This window comes from Alosa pseudoharengus, unplaced genomic scaffold, assembly GCF_046254945.1.
Source record: "Alosa pseudoharengus isolate Yale_2024_CS ecotype anadromous, Long Island Sound unplaced genomic scaffold, YU_APseudo_1.1 YU_APseudo_1.1_scf_2, whole genome shotgun sequence".
In the NCBI taxonomy this organism is placed as follows: domain Eukaryota; kingdom Metazoa; phylum Chordata; class Actinopteri; order Clupeiformes; family Clupeidae; genus Alosa; species Alosa pseudoharengus.
Genome location: NW_027468663.1, coordinates 14,670,414 through 14,682,586, shown reverse-complemented (window position 1 = coordinate 14,682,586; position 12,173 = coordinate 14,670,414). Strand labels below are relative to the sequence as shown.

The window sequence follows — 12,173 nt, the reverse complement described above, 5'->3', positions numbered from 1 at the left end:
ATACCGCATGGCGCAGTTCACCTCACTGTGATCACAGAATTCATAGTTTACCGACCTCTTATTTTACCACATCGCTGCGTGCACACACACACACACACACACACACACACACACACACACACACACACACACACACACACACACACACCACACACACACCACAGATCACACAAACACAGAATTGATTATACATACCCTGCCAACATACACTCTCCTATAACAGCCAACACAGAACACACACATGCACACACACATACAACTGCAGTGCCCACAATATGCCCAGTGCTTATTTCCAGTTGCAGTTGGGAGCTGATCTACACACAGTGAGCAGCTACTTGATCCACCTGATTGTCACAAACATTTCTGTCCATCAGACTTGACTAAATATGTTGTGAAAAACAAACAGCAATAAAGAAAGAACTGACCAACTAACAAACAAAGAGTTGCATTTGCTGTACTTGCTTATTACTGTAAGATCTGCACCAATGTTGCATGGTGTATCCTACTCTAAAACCATCACTCTAATTTAGTGACCCTCAAGACCTCTGGTTCAGATATTCTGCAGTGTTTGATGTTTTGATGCTTTCAGTACACTTAACGATGCCAAAATGCCGGTGACACAAAACAGAAAACCTATTATCCAAGGACAAGCCCCAACACGATGGGCTGTAACCATTTACTGCGGGAATCAGATCCAGTTTCATCTGCCGGAGTTTCAGATTGGGCCGCGGCAGTGGAAATCTACCGTGGGGCTTTGAGTCCACACCCCCTCGCTCCTCCTCACAAACTCCGCTAGCAGGTCCTCCCCTCGCCAGTGAGTGCGACCCAGCGGCAAACAACACAGGCTGGCGTAGAAACTTTCTCAACCTCCCTGCCGCACGCATGAAAACAAATGCCGAGTTTTGGATCACGTTAAAGTGGACTACGTGTACAGGGACCGCGTACTGTAACGGGAGAGACCGCGAAAAGAGTGACAGAGACTGGGGAAGGTTGCTGGCAAGTTAGTCTCTGTTTTGGAATGCAGGTCGTACTTGAACTTGGGTTGTTTCGGCTATCATTTGCACCTTCTCAACAATGTGAACCCCGCGCAGCGCAACACCAGCAAGCAGCATTTGGTCTTTGGATGCTCCTATCACGTGTGCAGAGAAGTAGCGCTCGTTAATTGATCTACAGAGGCGGCGACGCCACCGTATGTAACGGGTCAACACTACGAGCATGGACTACCTGATTCCAGTCGGGCTGCAAGGGTCATTCCAACCACGCATAACTATGGCCGCGTTCGCTCCTCTGATTTTTCTCACTGTTCTCTCCCGTGAGTATAGACTGTAGAGTTCAAAAGCAAAGTAGTCTATGTGTTGTAATTTCGTGTCTGTGTGCATGAAATTGCAACTAATTAGATGCATGCCTGTTTTCCGCATGCCTGTTTTCCGTTAGCCAGGTGATATGATTCCCTTCTGCAGGTGAACTCACGCATTGTCTCCAACTACACACATGCATACCTGTATAACTGAATGATCCTACGAGTTAGGCTACATCCATTTTGTCAAAGAGATCCACTTAATTAAATGAGCTGCCACAGAGTTATGTAGCCTATTTCTAATTGAAATGGCATTCTATATTATGAGTAGGCTATAGCAGATAATTTAAATATGCGTGTAACTTTAATTTAGTGTAAAACTAAAAAGCGCAAACCTTTCATTTGAATTACGCTGAACAATCTTCAACACCCTTTTTAAACACAAACTAGGCCTATTTTGTGGTATGTACGCCTATAGCCGAATTATTTTCCCTTGAAATGTTAGATGCTATCTCATTTTATAGAGGCTATTAAATATGATTGTGGGTTATTTTAAAAAAATGTAAGGTGTGGTGGTCATAGCTTTGATTCCCTGTAAACTCATTTGTTAGCAGCCATTACAGTCTACATAACAATTTGAATGAAGATTAGGCTACAAAGAATTAATTACATGTGTGTTTAGACTATCATCCATTTAGGAGTATAGGCTACAGTTCTTCATAAAAGAGAGAGAGAGAGAGTTGGACAGAGAGATAGAAGAAGAAAAACGCAGGCTGGCGGCAACAAGAAAGATGAAAGCAATGTTAGTGGCCCACTTAAACTTTCATTCAAACGGCTCTTGTGCGGGGGAGGCAGCGGAAGGGCCGATGAGCCGGTCTGTTGACCCGTTCCATCTGGTCCAACGCCGACAAGGGCCAGCGCCTTTGGCCGCCACCTCAAATAATGAGCCAGGGAGACGGTAGATAAAAAGGATATTTTGAAATCTACTTTCTCGCCAGTGTGTTTAGGCGAATGTGCAACGTTCAATTAAGCCTCGCGTTATTGCTGCCTTTCCGAGCGGTAGTAAAAATTGAACGTCAGGGCACTGTTGCAAATCTCTGAGGAACTCTGCGGCGAAGCCACACCACCGGTGAAGAGAGTCTCACGTGGGGCCGCGGTAAAGTTGCCCTCATAACCCAGCAAAACTTTACGCCAGACCTACACTATACCACACACACACACACACACACACACGCACACATCAAGCTCTCAGCGCCATGACTGATTGATTGGGAGAGACACAAAGACGGCATTGTTTTGGATCTGATAAAAAGGGGTCCATTGCTGCTTCCACTTATTATTTTTTAAACGTTGGATGTCAAGTCAGAGCGGAAGTATATTGAATCTGTCCCTCTTAGACATTTAGTTGTTAATAACATAAAATTGGATTTGTTTGAAAAAGGATATAAACGTGATTCTAACCCACTGAACGATTCAAAGGCTTCATCATCAAGTACATTCCTCATCGTCAGCGCCAGCGGTGGTTAGTCGCACACTGGCACTGACCTCCATCAACGCCGCAATAATCATGATAATAGCTGGAGCAAAGCGCGACCCTCGAGGCTTCTGGCAGCGCTATACGCCGCTATGAGGGCATCTGGTAAAAGCCTTAAGAGGCCCCTCCAGAAAGAGTGTCGCCGTCGTTAGTGGCGCTGCCTGCCCTGCAATGGTTTTTCTTCCGTCTCCAGAAGGCGCGTCTGGAGGTTCTACACTGGCCCAGGCTCCAAGAGAGCGTTAGCTCACCGATGGCCCGCCGCCAGCTGGAGATGTTCTCGGCGGTCGCTTGGAGCTCAGAGCTCGGGGAGCCGTGGGCGCTTTGATTTGCAGCGCAAGGACAGACTTGGGAACGCGGCAGAGCTCAGCCCCGTAGGTTACTTCAGTGCAACAACTATAGGCCTACTCAGCCACTTTGCGCTAAGGATGCAGGCGCACAACGTGTGTGTGTGTGTGTGAGAGAGAGAGAGAGAGACAGAATTTATTTTAACCCTTGTAAGGTGTTCATATTTTTGTTACACAGCCAATGTTTCCGGGTCTGGACCCACCACATTATTAGGCTTTTAAATCAATACAGCCATAAACATTTATGCAAAAATACTTATGATTTGACTTATGATCTTATACAGATGTTTACTTTAGCTCAATTACCAATGATATAAACATCATGTATGTTTCATAGTTGGCATTTACCCCTTTGAGATCACATTTATGATCATATGGTAATTTTCGTTTTTTGTGAGAAAATTAGGAAATTCCATTAGAAAGGTAAAAAAAAAGAAATAGAAATAAGATTTTTCATCATTATTGGTGCTTATTTCTTGGAACTTAATCAGAAAAGGTGAAAGTGCTTGAAATGTAACAATTTTGTAACTTTGTGGGAATAGCAGGTGCACACAGACACCTACTCAGTCACACATAGACGCACAGACACACACAGAGATGCACAGACACATACACACACACACACACACACACACACACACATAGCAGGCCCAGCCAAGTTATTTTTTATGTTCTTCACAGAAAATGAGCCAAGGCCAATGAGTTTGAGTTAGAAGAAATATTAAATAAGTTGGGTTTATAATGGACGTTGGATATTCGACACATTCGAAAAATCTATTTAGCACTGACTATGAGGGTCAAGTTTGTGTCAAACCAACTTTAATATGTTTAAACAAGACCTGCCTATATTACACAAAGCTTATTTTGTTAAAAAAAAACCCATGTTTTGATTTTATGAAATTGTTATGCTGATAAAAGATTTCAATCTATTATGCAGCTTCACCTTTTGACTTACCCATACTAAAACACATCTCCTGAACCCGGCTTACTGCCCTTTCTAGTACACAAAGCTTCTTTTTCCCTAAAACCTACTATTTGATTTTATACAATTTTTTAATGTTAAATGTTTCAAATCTATTATGCGGCTTGCCCTTTTGACCTACCCATGTCAAAACACATCTGGTGAACTCGGATTACTGCTCTATATAGTACACAAAGCTTCTTTTTTTCCAAAAACTCACTCTTTGATTTTATATAAATGTTTTATTATTAAAAAATGCTATAAATCTATTATGCAGCTTGACCTTTTGACCTACCCGTGTCAAAACACATCTGCTGCACTCAGCTAACTGACCTACATAGTACACAAAGCTTCTGTTTTCCAAAAACTCACTCTTTGATTTTATAAAAAAAAAAAAAATTATCAGCATAAAAGATGGGGTTTTTGACAAAAGAAGCTTTGTGCAATATAGGCAGGCCTTGTTTAAACATATTAAAGTTGGTTTGACACAAACTCGACCCTCGTAGTCAGTGCTAAATAGATTTTTCGAATGTGTCGAATATCCAACGTCCAATATAAAACCAACTTTACCACGGTATTTAACGAATTAGAATAGGCTAGCCTATATTAGGCATTCCATAATGGATTTTATATAGACTAGCAACTAACGTGTCCTGTAAAACTCATTATGGGGATGCTATTCTTATTTGCTAAAATGTGAGGTGAGTTTCAGCAGTGTAGCGTTTGACGATCAGATGTGTCGTCTATTTTCTTGTCAGGCTGATTTGATGTCCCGCTCTGATCATTTTAACTTCGCTCACGGGGATAATTCGTCATCCTTGGAATGGCTAAATTCCGGTTTGGAGTATCAGCCGGTGGGGGAGAGGAGTGGGTTTGTAATCTGCCCTTTAACGCACCTCTAGAGCCCTCAGCTGAGCGCAAGGGAAGTTTCCCAACGTTGTAAATTCCGCTTCGATTCACACAGAATACCCCTCGGTTATGACCTGACTCTTTAACCTCAACGGCGCATGCTATAGCCTATCTAGTGCGAACACGACATGTGCCCGTTATTAAAAGATGTGGTCAATGTGGACATCTATGGCAGGTCTAACTGGTATAGCCATGTGGTACCATGTCTCGTCTGGGTCTCACTATAGCTTAACGTAGTAAAGTGGTTTTCTTGTCCTAAAATATGACATCTAGGCTGCACTTCCTATCCCCCACACTTTTGGCCGAGGTTCCAGTCTCTTTTCCAGGACTGAACAGTGCGTGCAGGTGCGCGCCCAGTGCTTTGATACGAGAGCCACCGCTTTCAACAGCGCGCCGTTACTGACACCGGTTGAAGCTGGAGGATTATGTGCGATTTGTTTGGGGGTGATCGTTGTTCCTGCTCAGGTTGAAACAGATCATATTTGGCCACCCTAACTGGATCGGCTTTAGATAACAAGGCTGTAATAATTTCTTTTGGCACGTAAGACACTGTTGGAATCCACACATTGTCCCGACATTGGGTTTCTGTCAGACAAGCAAGCAAGACTTAGGAGATCATATATTTGAGCTAGATTTAGAGAGAGCTATTGACTGTTCTCAGAGAGAATTGCTTCTCTAAGTTTCGGAAATGTGTGTTTTATCGGCTAAATGTGCGCTGAAAATCTCTTAGATAATTATTGAGCAGTAGGCTAGGCTAAACCTAAACCATTTTTATATTGGATTATCTCTTCAGTGCATGCTTGAAACGATTGAACATTCTATTGTGGCAGTGGCAGGTCTATCTATCGTGGCTATGGAGACGTACTGGCTTCTCTCAGGACATCTCTCTGAAGTTAAAGGCAGTGGCTTCGCGTTTCAGGGATGATCTTCCAGTAATGTGCTGGCATTATGTAGACCTACTATAAATCCCGCCGTGGAATGCGGGAGGCCGCTCCCGTCGCCACCAGCGCTAGAATTCTTTAATTTCCGATATCTTAGCCCCTAAATTCCTCCATTGTTGGTTGTTGGAGGTTTTGTCATTTTATGTGGTGACCTCAAGACGCCACGCGGAGCCTGCCAAGAACGGTCGATTTGTCATCCTGACAATGAGATGGTTTATGCTCTCAAAATACCATCACGAGTATAGGGACGTAAATGACAGGTTTGATATGAGAGTGAATTGCTGTGGCGCCGCAATGCTGTGTCATTTTTCCTTTGTTTTTGGGGGGCGCAGATTATTGTGTGTCAGTGTCTGTAGCCGTTTAGGCCTACTCACCACTGAAAGGTATACCTAGGGGTCAGTATGTGTAACTCTCCACAATGTGTGTGTGCTTGTGTGTGTGTGTGTGTGTGTGTGTGTGTGTGTGCGCGCTCGCTCGAGCGTGTGTAAGGGAGTATATTAAATGGAATACTATTTATTTTCTCAATAAGGTGTGGTGATGGTGAAGTGTTGTGTCCCATTCGGCATTTGCACATTTGCAAAGAAATCCCCACAAAATCTCAGCACCATTCAATTGTATATCAGTCTGCTCTGATGTGGATGTTAATGTAGCCCTATAGTCTGGTGCATATCCGGGCAGATTCATATCCTGGCCTTGCTAGAGCCAACCACCATCTGAGAGCACCCCCCTCCAATCGACCTTGACCTGCCCTTGGCCTGTGTGCAGAGTCCTGCAGCGACTGGGAGGGTGGAGTGAGTCCTCCTGGGTGATATTGGCTCCAGGTCTCCCAGTGGGTCTGAGTGAGTCCTGGGTGATAGGGGCCCCAGGACTCTCTCTCTGTCCAGGTAATATGTGGTGAAAGTTTGTGTCTCTGTTTTATACCTCTGTGTTATACCTGGGCTCCAAAATCTCTCTGTGTAACTAGGGCCCACATCACCCAGGGATCATTACCTCCCGGGCATGTGCAGTGTTGGGGAGTAATGGAATACATGTACTCCTGATAACGTATTTAAAATACAAAATATGAGTTACTATATTAGTTACAATTTAAATGGATGGCACATTTTAAATCCTTATAACATGTAGGCCAAGGCTTTTCAAACTCCAATGCAAATATCTTTTTAACCACACCATAGCCATATCTCTCAAATGGCTTCTTTGTCTTTCCCTCTCTGTTTATATTGATATCCTAAATGAAAAACCTTTCAGGGAATGTAGGATGTAAAATTAGTTTTGTTGGCCTACATCGAACCAGCATGTTTTGGGCTATTACAGGTTCTCGTTTCTTGACAGAGTGTTCTGCAAAAAGGCATGTCCATTTCTGCTATTGAAATTCATTTAAAAAAATCTGTGTATACTTTGTTTAAGATTTGGTAGCCTTTTAGCCTTTGTACAGACAAGCACCTCTGTTAGGTTCTTTGACACAAGGACGGTAACAGAGTTTCATAACACATACTGTATATCAAACCATCCTCAATGTAAAGCAAGTTGTGTAGCGGGTTGTGTTGTTGACACTATGGGTCAACTTCACATAACCTCACATAACTGTTTCATCCACTGCTAACAAAATAAAATACTATGCTGATGTAATCCAAAGTATTCAAAATACGTTACTGACTTTGACTAATCTATTGGAATACGTTACGAAATACATTTTCCAAAGTGGAATACTTTTTAAAAGTAACCTTCCCAACACTGGCCGTGTGAGTGAGTGAGTGAGTGAGGGGGGGAGGGAGGGAGGGAGTGAGTGAGTGAGCCCTGGGTGATGTGTGCCTGGGTGATGAGGGCCCTGGCCAGTGTAATATGTGGGCCTGTGGCTCAGGCGATGATGGAGTAGTGCAGGACTTGTCCCGGTCAGCGGGTCAGAGGGCTGCAGCTCTAATGAAAGTGTCAGATTCAGACCCTCGTGCTGCAGAGCAGCGATAAGCATCATCAAAGCACCTACAGTCAGCTGCCTGTGAGAGAGAGAGAGCGAGAGAGTGAGAGAAAGTGTGTGTGAATTAGAACGAGAGTGTGTGCAGATGTGTGTAAGGAGGTATATACATACATGTGTGTGTGCCTGTGGATATATATGTGTGTGTGTGTGTGTGTCTGCTGGGGTCCAGTCCAAGGACGTTTTTTTTAATTGGCAGTGTACTGATTAAACTGGCAGACTTGTTCTCCTGTGCCGTGATGGCTGCTGGCAAAGAGCAGAGGTGTGATGTGCTGATAGGGGGGGGGGGTGGTCAGGGGGACTATGTGAGACGCGCCTGCCTGCCTGCCCATCTGCCTGACAGGAATGACACCCCAGGAATGCAGGAATGTCCTCCACACCACAGCCCTCCATGCAGAGCAGAGCCACGCAAGGGCAGGACAGGGGGCAGGGGGGAGGATGGGGTATAACTAACTTCAACTAACACAGCACAATATGGGCTAATGGGCTTGGTTTAAGATGATCTTACATGTTTTCATGAGATTAACACTTCTCTTATTTAGCTTACACAGGCCGTGTTGGAAAAGTTTACAAAACCACCTGTGTGTGTGTGTCTGATCTCCCAGGCTGTGCTGAGGGCTCTCTTCACCCATTTGACCCGCGCTCCGGTGGTCTGACCCTGGGGAAAGGCATGGGCGGGTGGCCCCCCCTGGGGAAGGGGGTAGGGTGGCCCCCAAGGGACACACAGTGCCACCACATGCTCAAGCACCTGCACCACGGGGCCCGCATCACCGTGCAGATGCCCCCCAACATCGAGGGCCACTGGGTCTCCACCAGGTCAGTCTCCACAGACAGACAGACCGACAGATAGATAGAGAATCAGTCAGTCAGGTTGACAGACAGACAGACGTGTTTATGGTATTTAGCATACTTTTATCGACAACCTTAGATTAACAATTTACAGTAAATACATTTACATTTACACTAATTTACAGTGAAATGATTAAAAGAATAACAACAGTATTCATAATGAGAGTATTTGATTCAGAACTTATTATTTTTATACATGTGATTTATGTCCAGATGCCTCTAAATCGGTTGATAATCTGAAACAGTGGTACACCAATGGGATTATCCCAACCTGATATAGAAATGATATAGACGAGTTTCTGAATAGTTTAGGGGGATAGACCAAATATATTCTTTTTGGATCACTACAGTAGCTCTTGTTGTGATTATTGTGACAATTTGCTCTTTGATTTATTTGGTTGTTATTGTACACCAATCATGTGTAGCTATTTTTCATAACTTATGAAGAAATCATATATCTAGTCATGTACCTGCTTATTTGGATCTGACTAACTTTGATGAAACAATTGTTTCAAAAATATAATCATTTATATTTTGTGCATTTTCCCAGTGGCACTATTTGATGAAATGTTCCACCCATAAAGGCTGAAAAAGGGGGACTCAGAGAAAGTGGATTAGAACATTATGTCCAATATTCCAATATGTGGTTTAATGTTCTGCATTTCTCATTAGTAGGTCACTTTGATACTAAAAGTATGATTCTATGTAATGACTGTATGATATCTTTACTGTCCCTGTGTATATCTGTGTGTGACTGTATTTAGAGATAAGCAGGAATATTATGAATTTGCAGTGTTTCACTGTTCTGCATGGCTGCGTCAGTAGCTATCTGCTCCGGATTGCCAGGTTGCCACTAATCAGGGTCTGATTCAGTGTAGTCCACGTGAGATGGGATGACCAACGCCATCTCCCATCAGCCTGGAAGGATACTTAAACTCTAACTATTTCCTTGTCTAGTTAGAGCAGCTGATGGATCTTTAGGTGAAGTCATGCTGTCTCTCCCTTGATGCGCATCATTGTAAATAAACTCTGTTCCTGATTTTTCATACTATTGGTCTGACTGGGTCTCTATTAAATCTATGGTATCAAAATTACCATCAAAAATAACAATTACTATAGACTAGGGGTGTAACGGTACACAGAAGTCACGGTTCGGTTCATACCTCGGTTCGGACATCACGGTTCGGTACGACTTCGGTACAATGGAGGGAAAAGCAAAACAAAAATGCAGAAAGCATTTTTTTTTTTGTACATGTGTCAGGCTGTACCACCTAGTGTCATACAGTCTCTTCCCTGAGTTATCTGCAACAGCCTGAAGTGTGTAAGATGTAGGCTAAACAGTACAATAAGTACCCAGACTCCATCTGTAACTTGTAAACAAAATAAGACAATCAGCTATGAAACTGAAAATAGGCCTACAGCATCTCTTATTTCTGAAAGTGCAAATTACATAGAAAATGATTTTTAAAAATCCACTTAAGCAAGACCTTCAACATCTGTGTTTAGTTGTATATGGAAGGGTCTACAAGTTGCCTCAATATTTTTTTTTATTGTGTGTAAAGTAATAATCTAGTCTACTAACTGTGAAAATATCACACTATTTTGCCTTTTAAAAAAAAAACGAAATTGCTCCTTTCATTTCATAAAGACTACAACTAGAAGTCACGTGACTGCCCTTTGACGTTAACTCACCGTAGCATGGTTTGTTTATTAGCCTGGTTAGCGTTGTCACTTTATTTTACTGTCTATGCACTTAACACTACCAGCTCCTCATGTGAGAAGTTACAAGTTACCCCAACTTAAAGGTAATTACCACGCGATTTACATAGCTTTCTGTCATTACGAAATCATTTAATTTAAGTCATGGGTTTTGGCCCTATTTGTATGTGTATCCAAAGGCTGCTGATGCGCAGGCGAAGTTTTTTCCCCTCGTTTCAGTGATTGGTAGCCTACATAATCTGGGTGATGGCTTCGAATATGTGTAGCATTTTTTCCACTCACATACCCAACAACTGCTGAACAACGCCGACACACAGTTTCATCTTATCCACCACTCTTTCGCCTGTACTAACGTTACTGTAACTGAAGTTCTCAAACTTGCGATATTAAAGAGACCAGCGGATCCTCTAACTCTTGTGGGTCTAACCTTAGTGCTGCTAATGACTGACGGACTCGACCGACGACCTGACAAAAAAAACATAGGGGCCAATCAGAGCTTCAGAGCTAAGGCGAGGCTACAGATTAGCGTTAGGTGTCGCTAAAGAACTCCCGTAACTCTCGCTACTTAACAGTAATTGCGCATTACATTAATTAATGCGCACACGAGTTTTATGTATTTTTATACCGTGTATTCTCCATGTAAATTCATGCACCGAACCGTGACGCCCGTACCGTTTCGGTTCAATACGAATACATGAACCGTTACACCCCTACTATAGACTATAACAAGTATGACTCAAATAAATTAAATAGTTAGACAGGTGACATATCTATCAATGTAGTGCAGTGTTTCTCATCATCACCATCATCATCTTAATCATCGTTTCTATCAATTCTTTGTCCATTTCTATGGCAGCTGTGAGGTGCGTCCGGGGCCGGAGTTTGTGACACGTTCCTACCGTTTCTACGGCAACCACACCTTCCATGTGCAACAGTTCTACTATGCAGACAACCACTGCACGACGCCCACACACACACTGGTGGCGCACGGCCGCCTGCGCCTCCGGCAGGCCTCGTGGATCGTGCGCGGCGGCACCGAGGCTGACTACACTCTGCACAGCCTGCGCCTGCTCTGCCACACGCCGGCCGCCGCCCGGGACCTCACGGAGCACCTCGGCCGCACCTGCCAGCACCACCGCCGCCGCCACAGCAGCAGCAGCAGCAGCACCAACAGCGACCCCGCGCCGGAGCAGGAGCAGGAGGCCGGGCTGGAGCTGGACGAGGGAGAGGAGGAGGAGGCAGGAGGAGAAGGAGGAGGGGGAGGTGGAGGAGGTGGAGGAGAAGGAGGGGGAGGGGTGGTGCGGTTGGAGCTGGCGCTGGGGGGCCGGGGGCTGGAGACGGGCGTGAGCTACGAGCTGTGGAGAAACAGCGATGGCGCTGAGTGCGCGCGCGGCCTGAACTTTGCCATGCACGAGCTACAGCTGCTCAGGCTGGAGAAGCAGTACCGCCACCACAACCTGGAGCAGCTGGTGGAGGAGCTCTTCCTGGGCGACATCCACACCGAGCCTGCCCAGAGGATGTACTACAGGCCGTCCAGCTACCAGCCAGCACTGCAGAACGCCAAGGTTAGACACTCTAATGTGTGTGTGAGTGTGTGTGTGTGTGTCTGTGTCTGTGTGTGTGTGAGAGAGAGAGTAAGAGAGATAT

At 44.4% G+C, this 12,173-nt stretch overlaps 1 protein-coding gene across 1 annotated transcript in view; it reads left to right on the top strand.

Annotated features, from left to right (window-relative positions):
* Positions 1-805: 805 nt before the first annotated feature.
* The window catches only part of LOC143133910 (protein APCDD1-like), a 22,828-nt gene continuing 11,460 nt past the window's right edge, over positions 806-12,173 (top strand). Inside the window, exons 1-4 of the mRNA XM_076293865.1 lie at positions 806-1,312; positions 8,564-8,774; positions 11,383-11,654; positions 11,817-12,091. Coding sequence (XP_076149980.1) covers positions 1,216-1,312; positions 8,564-8,774; positions 11,383-11,654; positions 11,817-12,091 — 855 coding nt within the window. The 5' untranslated portion in view covers positions 806-1,215. The remainder of the gene's footprint in view (positions 1,313-8,563; positions 8,775-11,382; positions 11,655-11,816; positions 12,092-12,173) is intronic.